The sequence below is a fragment of the Notamacropus eugenii genome, chromosome 5 (genome assembly GCF_028372415.1).
Source record: "Notamacropus eugenii isolate mMacEug1 chromosome 5, mMacEug1.pri_v2, whole genome shotgun sequence".
NCBI lineage: Eukaryota > Metazoa > Chordata > Mammalia > Diprotodontia > Macropodidae > Notamacropus > Notamacropus eugenii.
The window spans coordinates 443,613,759-443,633,647 of NC_092876.1; the positions used below are offsets into that span (position 1 = coordinate 443,613,759).

Consider the following 19,889-nt stretch of genomic DNA (forward strand, 5'->3'; position numbering starts at 1 on the left):
TGATGTGCTGTTACTCAATTAGATTGAGTTCAGTTAAGTTTATTTGGGAACTGATAAATAGTTTAGGTGCAGTACTTATTTTTTCAATAGCTGCATCTTCATAATCCCGTTCTATCTGTCATCAGTTAATGCACAGAGGTTTTTATCTAGTATGATAGCGATAACTACAGTGCCAAAGAGTGCCAGCTCAGCAAAAACTTCACCAGTGATGAATAAATGGCTCAGGCTTGTGCCCTGCTGCCTGGGGCTCTACAGGAGTTGTTTATTGCCTAATATGCACAACCCATGATAAAGGTGCTACTGAAATAAATTGCAGTTTTGCATAATTATTGAAAATCTTTTCTTAATGAGCAATGCGTGTCATATTCAGGAGTTCAATTTTAAAAATTAATTTTAACTCATTTATAATCACAGAAAGTATCTGTGTATTAGTAGAAGGCAAATAAGCTATATAAATAGAGTACCAATTTCCACATTCCATGAAAAATAAAAAACAAAAACCTGAACATTTCCAGTACAACTGCTTCTCCCTTTTCTCTCAAACTGTTATTATTTAGATGCTTTACACACTCACACACACACATATGTATATTTCTACATATACACACGTATATAGATATACACATATATATATATACACACCCATAAATACATAATATATACATATATAACTATGCAAAAATATCCTTAGACAATGTGCCTATCATTCTAATTGCTTCATTTTAGAATCTTTTTTTAATTCTCTTGACAAAGATTCAAAATCGTTTTCCACTGAAAAAGCCCTCAGTAGCATGGATGTGTAGTGATGAGATGTGCAGCCTAAGCAAACCAGTGCTATATATGTCAAATTCTTCCTTCCTACTGCCCTCTTTTTTTTTTTTTAACATTTCCCTCCTCCTTCCCCTGCTTCTTCTTTCTTTTGCCCTTTCAGCTTTAGCTTTCACTCTGAGCTCCTTAGTTTCCTTTTTTTCTTAGACTATTCTTAGTTCATCTGTGTCTTCACTTCTCTATCTTTGGCATTCTTTCCCTGCTCCTTCTTGGCATCTAGTCGCTGGGACAGGAAACTCCCGTGTATCATAGATAAAGAATACTGGGGGAGAAATGCTACTTTTCTATTCAGTTTTACTTGTTCCATGACAGTGAACATTGATGGTACCGGAAAATGAATAAACCTTCCAAAAGCAGTGATAAGAATTGATAATCTTAGTTTCTTGCACATAATTGATGCTCAATAAATGCTTATTGAATTCATCTTAGACACTTATTCCACACTTACGTGCAGAATATTATTTTATATGCTGGGGGAGGTACAAGCTCAAAATGTATTAAAGAATGCTCAAGTAACTATAATACAAAATGATACATAATGAGTGCACTGGTACAGATCAGATGCCCCGTATGATCCAAGCAGCAATCAAGGAAGGTTTCATGGGTATGCTAGCATTTAAACTGAAGTCTGAAGAATAAAGAAGATTTTAATAGGAGTGTATGAGAAGGGACGGTGTGTGTATGCACACATATATCTATTTGTCTATACATCTATCTATCTATCTATCTATCTATCTATCTATCTATCTATCTATCTATCTATGTGCGTGTGTGTGTGTGTGTCCTGCTTTCCACTGTCCATAGAATATAACTAACTTGAAGATATTCTTCTTTTTTTGTTTTTATTTCCCAGGCCCTACCAAAGGGCCTGACACATAGTAGGTGCTTAATAAGTACATGTTAACTGAGTGACTGATTCCAGATACAGGGGTTATCATTAGCCAAAGCACAGAGATGGAAGAATAGGAATTTCAGCTAGGGATAGTCAACAACACATTTTGATCATAGAATACAAACGTGTAGGTAAGTAGTTTACAGGACATTACATGGCACCAATATTGGTGGTCTTTAAATATTATGCCAAGGAATTTGAATTTAGTCAGAAGTCAATAGGGAGACATTAATAATTTTTATATCTCTGTAAAAATTATTCTGGTAATGATATGAAGACTAGACTGGGGAAGAGAGTTGGGGGGAAATGATTTTTAAAAATAATGCTATCACAATAGTAAAAGTGAGTGATGATGAGGAATTATGCTTGGGTGTTGGCTTAGGAATGGTAATGAACATTATAGCAATAACAATAGTTAGCACTGGCAAAGCACTATACAAGTATTGTCTCATTTTATCCTCAGAACAACCCTGGGAGGTAGACGCTGTGATTATTCCCATTTTACGGGTCAGAAAACAAAGGCAGACAGCCTAAGTGACTCGTCCGGGTTGCACAACAAATGTGTGAGGCTGGATTTGTACTTTGTTCTTGGCTACAAGTCCAAAGTTCATTTCATCCTTTTGAAAGAAAGGAAGAAAGAGGAGAGACATTGTGAAAGGAAATCAGGTTGAATTTGACGACTGATTTGTGAGAGATGAGGAAGAGAAAAAATTTAAAAAAAACTTTTTTGAAGCTTGTAATTAGGAAACAGGTTTTTGTGAGAAAGAATAAATGCATGGAACCATAGAGTTGCAGCTAGAAAGGACTTTAGAGATCATAAGAGAGAAATGTTGCATAGTAAGTAAAGCATCAGACTTGGGGACAGAGAGAATTGGTTTCAAATGTTGGTTTTGCTATTTATCATAGGTATTTTAATACTTCTCTGAACCTCAGCTTCCTCCCCTGTATGACTGAGATAATATCAATCATACTTACTCCAGAGGATGACTCTGAGACTCAAATGTGGTGTGTGCCCGGTGCTTTGGATATTGTCGATTACTGTGTGTTATCTATTCCAAATCCCTTCAGTTTACAGATGAAGAAACTAAATCCCAAAGAAGATAAATAAATGCCTTGATTGTGGTGACAATTTGGACCCATGTAAATTGAATTGATTTGAATTGAAATCTCTGAAAATTTAAAAGTTCATTTTGGTATATGTATTATCCAAAAATTTCAGTAAACCATTATCTATGGTCTCAAGAAAGTCAACTTTTTTTCAATCAACTTTGATAGACTTAGCTTTTATTAGCAATGCAATGATCTAAGACATTTTTGAAAGACTCATCATGGAAAATGTTTTCCACGTCCAGAGAAAGAATTATGGAATCTGAATGCAGATTGAAGTATATCATTTTCTCTATTTTTTCTTTCTCTTGGTTTTTCCTCTGTTCTGATAACTTTTTTTACAACATGACTAATATGGAAATATGTTTAATATGATTGTACATGTATAGCCTGTATTGAATTGCTTGCCAAATTGGGAGGGAGGAGGGGGGAATTAAGGGAGAAAAAAACTTAGAACTCAAAACCTTATAAAACTGAATGTTGAAAACTATCTTCACATGTAATTGGAAAAAATAAAATGCTATTAATTAGAAAAAAAGGAAAAATAAATAAATGTTTGTTAAAAAAAAAAAAGAAGAAAAAGAAAACCCATCATTTCAGGTTAGAATATCAAGTACTAATCCCAGTACTTGGAACTTAGCAGGCATTTAATAAATGCTTATTGACGGATTTTCTTATTCAAAGATATTCACCTATACCTTCCATTTGGACCCATACCCCTTTGTAGACTAGATGTGCACCTAGAAGTATTTGTTTAGGGAATTAGCTTTACATCTCTTTCTCATCTTCTTTTTCATTCTTTAATGAAGTTAATTCACTAAACCCTTCTGATGCTATTAATCTAATTGTTCTTGTACAGGGTTAATGAGAGAGAAGCTGCTCTGGAAGCAACCCATAGGCTGCTCCAACAGTTCCCCTTGGATCTGGACAAGTTCCTTGCCTGGCTCACTGAGGCAGAGACTACAGCCAATGTCCTGCAGGATGCCACCCGCAAGGAGAGAGTACTGGAGGACACCAAGGGAGTTCGAGAGCTCATGAAACAGTGGCAGGTAAGTCAAGAGCTTCCAAATTGGAGCACTAAAAATCTGAGGGAGCAATTACTTTTGAGCCTTTGTGGTACAAATTGGACATTCTTAGCGTACAATGAAACAGATGTTGTATGCTCCGGTGTCTTTAAGGGTTGCTTTGGGAATTTTTACCACCGAAATGTAAACGTCATTCACTAAAGGACTTCTAGCAGTTTTTCTCAATATCATGGCCTTCCAGGTAAGGCTAAATTTAGGTAAAGTGGATTGTACATGAGGTACAAACAAGCAATGCTTTTCTCTGAAGGGAAACTTTGCTGATGTAGAACTAGCATTGGCATTATTCAAATCAGAGGGCAATGATTTCTGAGTGATTATTTAAATTTTTGTGGAGAGCCTCTGTATAAATTGTCTATTTTATTTAGTGTTGCTAAATGAAACAATTTCCCTTCATTACTTTCAAATACATTTTTTAATGTTAATCTGGCTGTTTGTGGCTTTCTTTCCAACATGATTTGTTCAAATATGGACAAGATGGCTAAATTTTTCATACTTAATGATCATACAATTTTCTGACAATGGTTTTCCTTAAAAACAAAAATGATGTCTATAAAATTCAGTATTTGCATTCAGAATAGGATTTTGACTGAAATCATAATCCACCAAAGGAATGTTAATTTCAACGAAGCACTCATTTCTTTTGTCCACAGACCATGACTTTTGCATTTTATATTGTCAAAAGGCAATGGCATGAGCCATTTGGTGCGATTGTCTGATGTAGCTGTCTGTTGTGATTCAACAAAAGGATGGGAAGTTCATTACAACATATCATATTTATGGTCTCTTGTCATCATATTAATGATGTCATCATATTAACTTAGCAACTTATACCTGAAATTACAAAAATCTAGAATTTTAGAACCACACATATTTGAGGGGGTGGATTACTTTCTTTGTCTTTGGAATTTTTTATTATTATTCTAGGTCAAAGTGATCATTCAGGTTTGATTAAAAGCAGATTTTAGCATAAAATATTTCAATTCATTTTGTATCGATGTGTAGGAAGCTTTAAACATACTGGTATGTTGCTGAGTAAGGATCAGAGAAATGGCAGCTTATATGGGAGAATATGTTTTTGGTCTCACCATGATGCTTAACGTCCCCGTATATTTAATTGGACTGATCTGGAAACAGTTGTAAACAAACACTAAAACCCACTATCTTCCATTAAAGCATATAGTTTTTTTTCTTAAGTAGCTCTCTTTAAACAGTAGAAATCGTATTCCTTAACATGTGATAGAAATTTAAAATATTCTAAGTATTATTTTTTGACAACTCTTGGATGAACAGTTGGAAAATATACTGCTGTGTTTTATTTAGTCTCTAGACTACTTTAAGAAATGTTTGTTGATTAATTGACTGAACTGAAATTTCCCTGTTAGAATATAGGCTCCTTGAGAGTAGGGGTTATTACTTTCTTTTCTTTTCTTTTTTTAATAAAGCCAATGCCTAACACAGTGTCCAATAACATAGAAAAGGTGCTTTATAAATCTTTAATAATAAAATGACCGTTTTTCCTGATAATCAACTTCAAAGAGAATAAAAAGCCCAATAACAACAAAGTAGCCTATAATAATCCAGTGAAAGAAACAATTTATCAGACCTTTATCCGTCAATTAGGAAGCATTTAATAAGCACCTGCCAATGTATCAGACACTGTGCTAGACACTAGAGCTACAACTGCAGAACCAAAACAGGCTCTGCCCTCTAGGAATTTATTTTCTATCAAGGAATACAGCATGTACCTTAGTATAGGTATGTACTTATACAGATAAGGATATGTATACTAGTCAGGGTGAGTACAGAGAGTTAGGAAAGAGTAGAAGAAGGCATGTGAGTTGAATCTTGTCAGGAAAGAGAGACGTAAGAGGAAGAGGTAAGGAAGGTGGACATTTCAGACATGGGGCACAGACTGGAAATACAGTGCATCTACAGTATGGTTTTCCCAATTACTGAACACCTAATATGTGTGCCCACTATGTTTGGTGATAAAAAAAATAAAGCCTTCAACAATGCGCTGCCTTCAGCAAGCTTATCATCTAATCTGAAGAGGATAAATCTTACCATAGAATACAATTCAAGAAATACAGTATTTGAAAGGGATATTATTTACAATATGTAAGGCTCTCGCGACCTCTGACAGGTGATGTGACTGCCAACAGACTTACTCAGCAGGTGATAAGAAAGCTCTCAGTAGGTTTCGTTAAGAATACAGCTGTCGTTAACCAGTGAGTCATCGTTCCCCAAACCCCTTCAGTGTTTCTGTGCCAAGAATTTCAGGAAGCTTGGTGCGGAAGACTTCCCCAGGGAGACACGCATTATTGGGAATTAAAGAGCAGATACAAAGGGCAAGCCATTTAAGAACACAGGATACGTCGATCGATAGCGCTTTTCCACAAAGGTCTCGTTTGATTTTCTTTCTTTACTTCCTGATCACACAAGCAGCTCTGAAGTAATTTTGGAACATCATCCCAGAGGTTCTGGGTCTACATGCCTATATGTGATGTCTATCGGCAGCTTCAGAATGGAAGAAAGGCTAATCAGAGCTATTGGCAGCCACTCTGTGCTATCTCAGATAAATTGTAATGCCTCCCTTTTGCAATAACCATACATGAAGGATATATGCATATTCATCAGTTTGGCTTATATGGTGAGAGCAGTGATTCTTACTTATTAAAGATGCATTAGTAGGGTTGGCTTAGTCTTTGCCCCAGATGCCAGCATCCTAGGGGGTATAAGTCACCTCTCTGGTATGTGGGTAGGGGGAGTAAGGAGGAATGATTCTTCCTGCCCTAGAACTAACTATGCAACCAGACCACTCCCTCCCAGATCTCTCATGCCCTTGCTTGTCATATTCTTTCCTTAAACTTCCATCCCAGCAGAGTGGAATAGACTTCCTCACCACAGCCATGTGACCTGGGGAGCTGTGGAATGCATAACTCCCATACCAGCCACAAGGGAGCCCTTTTATTCCCTCATTGTGCCTTCCACATCATCTTGATTCTTGCTCTATTGAGGTGAAAGATAAAGATTATTAGATTTATATTTAGAAGGCCTGAGTTTGAATTCTGTCTCTGTCACTTGTTTATGTGAACTGAGGCAATTTGCTTATTTCTCTTGGCCTCAGTTTACTCATCTGTAAAATAATGGAATTGAATTTATAAGGCCTCTTCTAGATTCAAGTCATATTCTCAGACCTCATTTCACATTCCTTTCATTTTCTGGTGCTCATCAAAAGCTGAATTTCTCTTGAAATCTTGCTGCTCCTCTTTTTCACACACCCCTTACCCACAGGGTCAGAATGAGGAAATAGCTCACTCCTTATTCCCTGGCACTATACTCTGCCAGCATTACCTAGCAGCTACCTTGCCTTCTTCCAGCCTACCTGCATCTCTATTGCTATGGTGTATGGACTTCCAGGTCACTCTCCTCATATAACAACCTGTACCCCAATAAGTTCATTACCAGGCTTCTCCACTCCTATGCCCCTGACTGCCTGGTTCCACACTATACTTTAATGGGCAAGTGCCATATTCCTCCCCACCACAAACATACACCAAATTTACTGGAGGTGCAAGAATTCCTGATTATGACTTTATGCATTATGCCTAGTCACAGCATCCACTGTTTTACTGTCTTATCCCTAATAGATTTGTACATACTTTTCCGTCCAAAAGCAATAACTTTTTTTTTTACTTTTTATAACTTCTGACTTTCTGCCAGGCTTCCTCTCTCTATATTGAATTAAGACTCTTCGCTCGGCTCTCTTCCCATCACTGTTTATCAACTTAATCCTCCAGAAAAATCTCCTACTTTAGGAGTGCTACCAACACACTGTATTTTTGAATGTCTTCTGAACAGAATTAGCATGTCACAATAGAAACCAATAAAAACATCTTCATAGATTAAAGGAAATGTTTACTTTGCCCTTTAAAATCATGACTATCTCATAGAAATATTTTCTTCTGTGTAACTCTATCACATATTTCTTAAATGAGACTCTTTTATAATTAATGTGATAATTGTAATATTTTAGAGTTTTAAAAATGTAATCAAAATACTGTTTGTCATAATTTGATAATATGCAAGTTATGTCAAAGACAAATTCAATCAATGAGCAAGCATTTGTTAAACGTTTATTAAATGATTTTCATGTGCCAGGTACTTATCAAATGTTAAGAGGAGAAAAGAAAAGGAACAAGTTTTTTTTTTTTTTTTATTAAATGCCTGCTTTGGCATCTAATAGTACCAGGCACTATGCTAAGGGCGTTATGCAAATAATCTTATTTTATTTATATTTATGCAAAGTTCTGGGAATAAAAAAAAATCAGTCCCTACTCCCCAAGGAGTTGGCATTCTGATGGAAAGACAACATATATAAATCGGTATCTACAAGATATATATGGAGTTAGATAGAAGATAACCTTCAAGAGAATTGCAGTAGCAGATGGGGAAAACTGGGAAAGGGGAATGTAAAAATTCAAGGTCTATCCATGGTGATAAAGGACCACTAACAAACTGAAGAACTGTACCTCTGTTAATGGTTCTATTTGCCATGTTGGTTTAACGAGAGACTTTTTTCGTACTTTCTATCGAATATGCACTATCTACCTCTGAGATGTGTAGGAACCTTGGCAAATATCCACAGCAGCAAAGTATGACTTAGAAATTCAGGGATTTTGTATCTGTGTGAATTGTCAATTTTGAAGTTCAGAATTTTTTACATTGCTTTTTGTGGTCTTGATTAGACCTCTGAGTAAATAAAAGTGTATGCACCTCTTGGCTTGCTATCATAAAATGCAAGATTTGTGGAAATTAATTTGTATTAGGTGATATTTACACACTTGTGTGAATGCATGCACACACGATCACATGTGCTATAAACTGCTTTGTTTCTTTGCTTTCCAGAATGTAACTGAATTATTTTAATACTTCCATCTTTCTCCCTTCCACACTGTCCTCATACCCATCCCATTGTATGTAATCAAGTTAAAAGTAGACTATATCCACAGGTCAAGGCTTAGGCAACCTTGGCCCCTTCAGATGTAAAGGCTATGACCTATAAATGTTAGACTAAAATCTATGGGTAATCTGTGGTATTTTCTTAAGTAATTAAATTTATGCTATGTAGAACAATATTTAGAAATATTTACAGCATATAAGTTTTATTCATTAAAAATAAGCATGCTTCAGTTCTTCTGGGATCTCATCAATACGTGTATTCCATTCATCAGTAGGACCTATCACAACTCTTTGATACACCCTAACCCTAAATAAGCCTAGACATCATCTTTCATGAAATGATCAGGGAAAACTGCTCTGATATTCTAGAACAAGAGGGCAAAATAAATAGGGAAAGAATCAACCGATCTCCTCCTGAAAGAGATCTGAAAAGAGAAACTCCTAGGAATATTGTAGCTAAATTCCAGAGTTTCCAGGTCAAGGAGAAAATATTGCAAGCAGCCAGAAAGAAACAATTTGAGCATTGTGGGGAAAAAAATCAGGATAACACAAGATCTAGCAGCTTCTACAATAAGGGATTGAAGGGCTTGGAATATGATATTCCAGAAGTCAAAGGAACTAGGATTAAAACCAAGAATCACCTACCCAACAAAACTGAGTGTAATACTTCAGGGGAAAAAAATGATCATTCAATGAAATAGAGAACTTTCAAGCATTCTTGATGAAAAGACCAGAACTGAAGAGAAAATTTGACTTTCAAACACCAGAATCAATAGAAGCATGAAAGGTAAACAGGAAAATGAAATCATAAGGGACTTTTTAATGTTGAATTGTTTACATTCCTACATGGAAAAATAATATTTGTAACTCTTGAGACTTTTCTCAATATTTAGGTAGTCGGAAGGATTACTCACACACACACATATAGACAGAGACACAGTGAGTTGAATGTGAAGGGATGATATCTAAAAAAATAAAATTAAGGGGTGAGAGAGGAAGCTATTGGGAGGAGAAAGGGAGAAATGGAATTGGGCAAATTATCTCCCATAAAACAGACAAGAAAAAGCTTTTTCAACAGAAGAGAAAGGGGAGGAGGTGAGGGGGGAAAAGTGAAGTTTACTCTCATCACATTTGGCTTAAGGAGGGAATAACATGCATGCTCAATTTGGTATGAAATCTTTCTTACATTACAGGAAGTAGGGGAGAAGGGGACAAGTGGGGTGAAGGGAATGACGGAAGAGAGGGTAAATGGGAAGTGGGAGTAATTAGAAGTAAACACTTTTGGTCAAAAGAAAGAATAGAATAAATGGGGGGGCCGGATAAGATGGAGGAAAATATAGTTAGTCTTATGCAACATGACTATCATGGAAGTCTTTTGCATAACTATACATGTATAGCCTATATTGAATGGCTTGCCTTCTCAGTGGGCATAGGTGGAGAGGGAGGAAGGGAGAGAAGTTGGAACTCAGAGTTTTAGGAAAGAATGTTGAGAATTGTTTTTGCATGCAACTGGGAAATAAGAAATACAGGTAATGAGGTATAGAAATCTATCTTACCCTACAAGAAAAAGAGAGAAGATAGGGATAAGGGAAGGGAGGGGTGTGATAGAATGGAGGGCATATTGAGGGAAAGGGTAATCAGAATGCAAGGTGTTAAGGGGTGGGGGGAGGGGAGAGATGGGGAGAAAATTTGGAACTCAAAATTTTGTGGAAATGAATGTTGAAAACTAAAACTAAATAAACATTTAAAAATTAAAAAAGGAAAAAAGAAAATCAAGTATATCTTATATTGTGAATGGTTTGAATTATTATATATCTTCAAACATATTTCAAAAGAGAATTATTGCTGTCATTTAAATTGTGTTCACCATGTTGAGTGCCTGCATCGCACTTAAAGAACTTTTGCTGGACAAAGTGTCAGTACCATTATTTTCCTTCTATCTACCATTACTGTTGATTGAATTGCCCTCGGCTGCATAAATATCTTAAACCCATTTATTTTCTGGGAGTTTTCATTGAAAATAACATGTCATGAAAAAAATAACCATAAAGAAAAACAATCAAATGAACATGCAAAAGAAAAGGCTGAAAAAACTTACCTAAATCCACTATCCTTTGACAAAATAGAGCCCAGAGACAAGAAATGGGCAAATGCTTTTGTTCTGTGACCTTTGCTGGTTTGTGTCCCTCTTTTTCCTTCTTCTCCCTCTCCTTCCTTTTTCCATCTTTTCTCCCCTTCTGCCTTTCCCTCCTCCTTCTCTTCCTTTTCCTGCTCCTTTTTCTCCTCCTTCTTTATCATTGTAGTTCCTCAACGTGTTAACCTTGATAGGCCCTGAGCTATGTACTAGATGTCTAGGTGGTGCAGTGGATAGAGCACCAGTGCAAGAATCAGGAGGACCTAAGTTCAAATCTCACCTCAGACACTTGACACTCACTAGCTGTGTGACCTTGGGCAAGTCACTTAACCCCAATTGCCTCATCCTGGGTCATCTCCAGTCATCCTGATGAATATCTGGTCACTGGATTCAGATGGCTCTGGAGGAGAAGTGAGACTGGTGACCTGCACAGCCCTCCCTCACTCAACACAAAGTCAAGTGCAAGTCATGTCATTATTTCTCTGATGGCATGGTCTTCTCTGGCAACGAAGGACAAATACATACACTAGTTAGAGGTAATATAGCTATGGTTCTACTGATTTTACTCTCCATTACCTCTTATAGATCTTTCCATATGTCCTTGTACCTTTTTATTTGCCATTTTTAACAGCACCATAGCATTTTATTATATTAATATGCCATGAATCATTCAGCCATTCTACAAATGTTGAACACATAGGTTGTTAACAATTTTTCTTTTGGCCATTTCAATAGATTCGTTCCCACTATAGTTTCTCAAAAATAGAAATAGACCACAATGATATTGATTTGTAGACTTATAAGGAATTGGAAGAATTCTTTGAGATCATTGAGGTCCAAAGAATTAATGCCTTTTCCTATAGGGTAGAATTAGGTATAAAGTGAGTTTATCTTCCATTATGATCATAGCAGCATAGATTTAGAGCTAAAAAGAACCTTTGAAGCCAACTCAATTTATTTCCTTCATTTTACAAGGAAGAGAGGCTAAGGGAATTACCCAAGGTCTTATGGTAATAAGTGACAAGATCAGGATTCCTGATTCCTAACCAGAACTCTGGAGCTTAGACACAAACCCACCAAAAAAACCTAGCCACAAAGCACTTTCTAACTAAGCCTTGGATACAGATAATAAAACCTTCGAGGAAGAAAAAATTAATTGTGAAATTTATCCAAGTCCTTAAAAAGTTTTCCAAGCAAAAGAACTTACTCTATACTCTTAGACAAGACTGGAAGTTTTTCTTTTCTTGATGCTAATGTGTAGTACTGCTTTTAAAAGGCAATCAGGATACTGGAATGCATATATAGGAATTCAGGATTCAGGAACTTAGGAAATGCAAGGTTATCTTCTTACTGTATTCAGAATTTTAATAGATTATGTACCAGTTTGAGGACCCTGCCATTGTAAAGTTTTGGATTACCTGGAGAGAGTCCAGAAGAAAGCAGTAAAAATGATTAAGGACTTGGGATGCCAGGCCAATGATGAAAGATGGTTTTATTTGGAATGAAAAGGAAAAGTGCAGATGACATTAAAGCAACTTTTCTCCTTTTCTGATGATGACAAAAAAGGAAAATAACCTAAAAATAAAGCAGAAAGAATGAGTGAGAACTGTCCTTACCTCAAAACTTTACTGTGTCTTCACAATCCTCTCCTCTGTCCATCCCATCTTAGAGGATAAAGTGGGCCTTTTCCTTGCGAAGGCTAACCCCTGCACACCTGAACTTCTATTTTTATCTATCTGATTCCAGAACTCACTCTGTCAATCACACCTTTTCCTTCTTTCACCTTTAATCTCTTCCTCACTATTGACTTTTCTCCCTTTGCTCACAAATATCAAGTGCTCAGATCTCCTCTACCCTTTCCTTAACAGCAACCCTGTGTGTTAGTATCTCATCTCTGTTCTCCCTTTCACAGCTAAATGTTCTGAAAGAACAGCCTTCACTCTTCTTAAATTTGTTAAAAATCCACTCCTAAAGCCACTGAAGCCTGACTTCCATTCCTATGGCTCTGCTCATGCCACTCTTTTCCAAGTCACAGTTTAACAATATAATCTCCAAACCCATGTTCTTTTTGCAATCCTCATCGCCTTGGCTCTTTCTTTGACATTCAGCACTATGGCCTACCCCTTCATTCTCTTCTCTTCTCTTTGGGTTTCTTGATATCAGTCTCTCCTGGTTCTTTGACTACTTCATTGCTTTTTTTTTCTCCTCCAGTACGAGGGTAGGGAGGGCGATTCATTTTTCTTTCATGATCTTAATAATTCCCAAGCTACTTACATATACTAAGTGCTTAGGAAATGTGTGTTAAGTAGAATCCATCACAGATTCTCTTCTGCTACTTGTCCCATTAATGTAGGCATTTGCAAACACTCTTTTGTTCACCTCTTTCTCTCCTCTCATCATTCCCTCCCTACTAATAATCCCATTGCCTCAAGGCTTCAAGGTTATAATTAAATATATTATATATTATTAAATATATTAAATTCTTTCTTTCCAACTTTGACTTCTAGATGCCTATTTTTGCCAATCTATAAAATGTATCTACCAGTAGGTACTAATTCCATCTCAATTTATAGATCAAGGAATACTGTAGATCTGTGTTTAGGATTGTAAAAGCTTTCTTCCCTTGATGACTTGATAAAGATTTGAGCCACATGACAGCATAGGTAGGTAGAACATGGAAGTTGTTAGACAACAAGGGAGAGAGTGACTATATGAGATGGAGATAAAGTTATACCATATGTCATATGTAGAGGTCCCTTATTCCATCAGTATAATATGAAAATGTGAGAATCAAATTTTAAGGATGATGATGGAGGGAAGCTTGGTTTTTTAAAATTTTAAATATTATATTTATGAAACATAAGCTATCATTTTCTACCAGTCCTTTTCTTGTGGCTTGTGCTTATAAAAATAAGCCATTTCAGGCATTAGTCAAAGATTAATAGCATTCAGAATAATTTAGGTTATCTGCATGTGATGTTTATTCTGCATGAGGTCCATTAGCAGCTGACATGGTTTTCTAAATTACATTAAAATAAAATGTCAAAAAGTTCATGATTTTGTTCATGTTTGACAGCATAAATCTTTAAAGAAAGGTTATTGAACAAAGGTCTACGCATAAATCAGATAATCCCTGTAGAGGTAAAGGAAGCCTATTACATCTGGTTATGAAAGAGATTTCCATGAATTCAGAACACATAAATCATTCCCCACTGGAGGTCCTATCAGTCTAGGAAAAAAGGATATCTGTCTCCTGGTAGCATAAAAAGGAGCAAGTTATTTTGATTTGCTTTCTGTCATACCTGATTATTATTAAGCACTATGGACTTTAGCATTAGTAGTACCACTATTCAATAGTATTTTATGACATGGCTTATAATGGTTTGGATCATTGTAAGGGAAACATTTTGCTTCCAGAAAGATTTCTTTTTCCCTTTCAATTTCTATGTATTCTCCAATCATTTTTAAAATATATTATTCTCTAGAGGAGCAGAGAAAGTCATTCTATCTGCAAAATACAGCAATTCACAGGCTTTACAGAGTCAGCTCCATATCTGTTGCCCTGATCTATACTCCCAATTCAGTAATTTAATATTTAAATCAACTCAAAGCTGTGACCATTGATAGAATTAGAACCAGATATTTGTGATTGCTGAGATCTTTTTTCCAGTGATTCTTTTCATGTATGCTATTTTAAAGCAGTTTTTAAAAGATGTAGAATCAGTTGATCAACAAATATTTAGGAGCTTACTATATTCTAGGAGCTAAACTAGGCACTGGGGACACAAAAACCCATCTTAATCAGAATTCTAATGAGAGTGTGAGCTCCTTGGGGACAGAGAGCATGTATTTGCCTTTCTTTGTAGCCCCTGAATCTAGCACAATATCTGGCATATACTAAGTGCTTAATAAATGCTTGTTGACCAACTGACTATTTAATGGAGGAGACAATTACATGTATGATTTTGCTGTATGTATAGCATAAATATTATGTGAATGAAAACAAATATATACAAAATAGTTAAATATAAGGTAGTTTCTTGAGGAAGGCACTAGAAGTTGGGTGGATCAGGAAAGGCTAGTTGTAGAAGATGCAGCCTCAGTTGTAACTTAAAGAAAGAGAGGACTCTATAAGGCAGATGTAAGGAAGGAATACATTGCAGGGATAGAGAATGGTCATTGAGACCAGAATTGGGAGATGTGGTGTCAGGTATAAACAAAAGAGAGAATCCTTCTCTATAGTTTGACTATATCACATAGGGATAAAGAGGAAAATAATGTCTACTGAGACTAAAAAAGTAGATTGGGTTGAGGTTGTATATTACCTTAACAGCTAAACTGGAGTTTTTAGATTATCATAGAGTCAATAGGAAACTAATGACTGAGTAGAAGATCTACCATCTCAAGATCTGCACTTAAAAAGAAGTCTTGGGCAGAAGTATTTAGGATGGACTAGAGAGATACTGGAGGAAGGGAAACCAGTTGCAATAATTTTTGTAAGAGTTAATGAGGACTTGAACTAAGATGGTAGCTTTATGAATGTTTGAATAAAGAAGGATCAAAAAAGAGATATCATGCTGGTAAAAATGGAAGTATTTGACAACTGATTGAATTTATGGTGTGCGGGTGAGGATTCCAAGACTATACTGAGATTATGAACCTGAGAAAGTGGAAGGATGGTTGGGTGTTTGACAGAAATGGAGTAGTTTGGAAAAAGAGAGATTCAGTCTTAGATACATCTCCAGAAAAATCTAAGTTAAATTGTCCAGTAGGCAAATAGTGATTCAGGATAACAGCTCCCAAGGATGATTGGGATTGGATATGTAGATCTATGAGCCATCAGCATAGAGATAATAATTAAACCCATGGAAGTTGATGAGGTTACCAAGAAAGAGACTGTGGAAGGTGGAGAGAAGACCCAGTAGAGAACCTGTTTGTCCTGTGTTGTGGAAAGCTATGGTTCTGCAATATGGTTTTCAAAACTAAAGACAATATCATACAGTCACTTTTTGTGGAAAGGAGTCACCATTTTGTGCTCTAGGGTAGAATGAAACTATATAATATTCATTATATAGATACAAAATTTGAGTTGAATACACAGGGTGTCACACCTAAGTGATCTAGGCTAGCAGAAAACATGGCATCCATATAATGTGTTGTTCTTTGTGTATATTAGATCTATTTGGAAACTAATCAAAAGGATTTAATAGGCCTTTTATATATGCCAACGGCATATATGTCAATGGCCACATTTCCTAAAGAAGGTTATTTGACAAGTAGACTTTTCCCATGGGCCTTGTTACTACAAACAAGAGATTGTGTGAAGGGACCCTCCATGTCGAGGGTTTTAAATGCCAAGGAGAGAAGTTTGTATTTGACCCACCCAGATTTTCCCATGATGACACAGTCAATTTGTATATTTTACATTTATTATATTAATTAATATACTATTATAAATGTGTTTATATTACATAATATCTTTTGTATATTCATTTGTAATCAATAAAAAATCATTCCAAGTCTTAAATTTCTAAATGCCAAACAGTCCTTCAGAATGTGATTTCAACCTACCTTTCTGGTTTTTAGTGTGCTTACTCCTTTTCACAAACTATCATTCTGGTCAAATGGACCTAGTAGCTGTTCCTCATACCTAATGTTTTTTCTTCTATCTATATGCCTTTGCCCATGCTGTCCCCCAGGCCTAAATCCCACTTCTTCTTCAGCTCCATCCTTTAGGATCTCTGGCCCCTTTCAGTACTCAGCTCCAGTGCTAGAAGAAATTATATTTTCCCTGGATCATGAATAAGAAGGAAGATGTTGATAGATGGAAATGGTGGGATGAAGGGATTACAGATATAACATAATGGAAAAGAAAGGAAGTTGAGGCTTTCTTCACAGAGCAACAAATAGTCTGGTTTGATTTCAGATATGTTGGATTTCAGGTGCTGACTGAATATTCAGGTGGAAATGTTTATAGGCAAACAAAAACAAAGTTGTGGTTTAAATTACTCTGAAAACAATCTACAGAGCAGTCAGATTTAATAACTCCAAGTTCAGTTTCTCATTAGCTTTCATCTGGTCTGTTAGAATAATGTCCTAACTGATCTTGTCCCCACTCCCTCCCCTCTCAAATCCATCTTTCAAAGCAATTATTCTAGCAGCTCAGAGCCTTCACTTACTTACTCAAAAACTTTCAGTGGCTCCCCATTACCTACTGAATAAAATTCAGGTGTCTTCATGTTTTTCCAGAATTTTCACATATTATTTTAAATCATTTGCCTTAGTTCATTCCTGCAACGAACTTCCCTTATCTTTTCCAAGTTTCTGCCTGTTGAAATTCTCCTACAAGAGCCAATTCAAGCACTTTGATCTTCTTAACTAGAAGTGATCTAACCATTTTATGTCTTCTTTCATTCTTTTTGAGCTCCCTTATGCTCTTCATTATTTCCTACCTTCTATTAAGAGACAACCCCTACCCCATGGTTGTCGCAGGATAATTTATATTTTTTTGTATAAGATTTATGTAAATTTTACTTTTTATAGCCATGGACTATGGAGGCATCCTTAAATCCTGGGGGATAACCTCCTCTTGCCATATAACCTAAAAAATTTCAGTCATTTGTATGAGCAATGGTTCCCCTATCTTGTAAATCTCAGCTGAAATAGAATCAGCACCAGGTGCTTTGCCACATGAAAGGACCCTAATGACCCTCAAAACCTCTTCTTCAGATGGAAGTTCAGCTAAGGAGGGATTGACTTCAACTTGAGGTAAATGGTCAGTGGCCTCAGCATTGATTGTTGATGGTCTGTTGAGAACACTATGGAAGTGTTCAGCCCATCTCTCTAGGATCATGTCCTGATCACTTATCAATGTGACTCCATCAGCACTGAGTAGTTTTGATACACCATAGGTTTTGAGTCCATAAATAGCTTTCAGGGAATCATAAAAGTGCTTTGGATTGTTACTATCAGCATAAAACTGAATTTCATCTGCCTTCTTACTGAGCCAGGAATCCTACATCTCTCTAAGCTTTGCTTCTACTTTGCTTTTGATGGAATTAAATGCTGCCTTCTTAGAGGTGGATGAACTATCCTGCTAGTAAATCCTGTGGAGTTATCATTTTTCATTTTGCAGCTTCTGAATTTCTCCATCATTTTCATCAAACCAGTCTTGGTGTTTATGAATACTCTGACCCAGATGAGTAAATGCAGTGCTGTACACCAAATCTCTGAGAGCTGCCCACTCCTTTTCTGCTCCACTGTTGCCAACTATGTGTTGGCTCAACTTTCCCTCCAAGTTAGTAACAAACTATTCAAGCTCAGAGAAGAGCTCTAATTTGTTGACACTAATTCTTCTGGTAGTCATTTTGCCTTGGGGGCAGCACTTTTGATGAATGTGAATATTTAGTTTGGAAAGGATAAGTCTATGATCAGCACTCTGCATCACACATTGCCTTTATCCCTCTCACATCTTGTCTGTCTCTTCTCCTTACAATCACATAGTCTGTTAGATGCCAGTGTTTGCTGCAAGGGTGCATCCATGAAGTTTTACTGCATTTAGGTAAACAGAAGACAGTGTTGGTGATGAGAAGGTCATGCAAAGCACAAGTCTTCAGCAGTAAATGACCATTGCTGTTGCTGTTTCCAACTGCATTCCTCCCTACGACTCCCTAACAAGTCTGGTTGTCTGAGCCTTCTCTAGCATTAAAGTCACCCAGAATTATAAACTTGTCCTCTTTTGGCACATTGATGATAAGAGTCTCTGGGTCTTTATATAATTTTTCTTTGACCTTATCAGGATTTGTCACGGTGGGAACATAGGCATTGATGATGGTGGCATGGTGTTTTCCTGTGAGTGGCAATCACATTGTCACTTTTGACAGACGTACTAGCTAACTGACTATATTAGTTTTGATTTCAAAACCCATGCCAGCTTCACAGTGCTCCCCTTCACTGTACCCACTCCAGAAAAAAGTGTATCCAGCTCCAACTTCAGTGAGCTGGCCTTCATTTGCCAACTTTGTTTCACCAGCCTTGCTGGAAAAATTCTTGCTAGAGTCCTCCTTAATAGGTTGATCCTTCACCTGGAAGATGGTCACATACCTGAGAATCAGTGTGGCTTCAGAAAGGGCAGAGGAACAATCAATATGGAGTTTACTGCCTGACAACTCCAGGAGAAATGCCAGGGGCAGAACAGAGGTCTGTACACAATGTTTGTAGATCTGATCAAGACCTTTAACACTGTTAGTCATGAGGGCTTATGTAAAATTATGTCAAAATTTCGTTGCCCAGAGAAGTTCATCAGTACTGTACGTCAATTTCATGATGGCATGTTTGCCTAGATTCGGGATAGTGGAAATGCTCTTGTGCCTTTCCAGTCATCAATGGAGTGAAATACGGCTGTGTGCTTGCTCCCATGCTTTTTAGCATGATGTTTTCAGCCATGTTGTCAAATGCTTTCAATGAGGGTGAACATGGCATCAAGGTCAACTACCATACTGATGGTAAGTTCTTCAGTTTGAAAAGGCCACAAGCCAAGACCCAAGTGGAAGGAGTGCTGGTGCATGATTTTCTGTTTGCAGATCATTGTGTACTTAGTGCAGCCTCTGAAACTGAGATGCAACAAAGTATGGATCATTTCTCTGGTGCCTGTGCTAATTTTTTCCTAATAATTAACACCAAGAAAACACAAGTGCTCCATCAGGTACCATTATACCATCCATACATGGAACCATAGGTTACAATAAATGGAAAAGTTCTGAATGCTGTGGATAAGTTCACTTACCTTGGTAGTGTACTTTCCAGGGATGTACACATTGATAATGAGGTTGATGCGCACAATGCCAGAGTTAGGTCAGTGTTTAGGAGACTCCAAAGAAAC

General features: G+C 36.7%; 1 protein-coding gene across 11 annotated transcripts in view; it reads left to right on the top strand.

The window, feature by feature from the left end:
• Positions 1–19,889, top strand: part of DMD (dystrophin) — a 2,329,373-nt gene that overhangs the window by 1,813,723 nt on the left and 495,761 nt on the right. For all 11 annotated transcript variants that reach the window (XR_011968542.1, XM_072616876.1, XM_072616880.1 and 8 more), the window contains one exon: positions 3,687–3,876. Coding sequence is in view for 10 of the 11 variants with exons in the window: in XM_072616876.1 (XP_072472977.1) it covers positions 3,687–3,876 (190 nt within the window). In the remaining variant the exon portion in view is untranslated. The remainder of the gene's footprint in view (positions 1–3,686; positions 3,877–19,889) is intronic.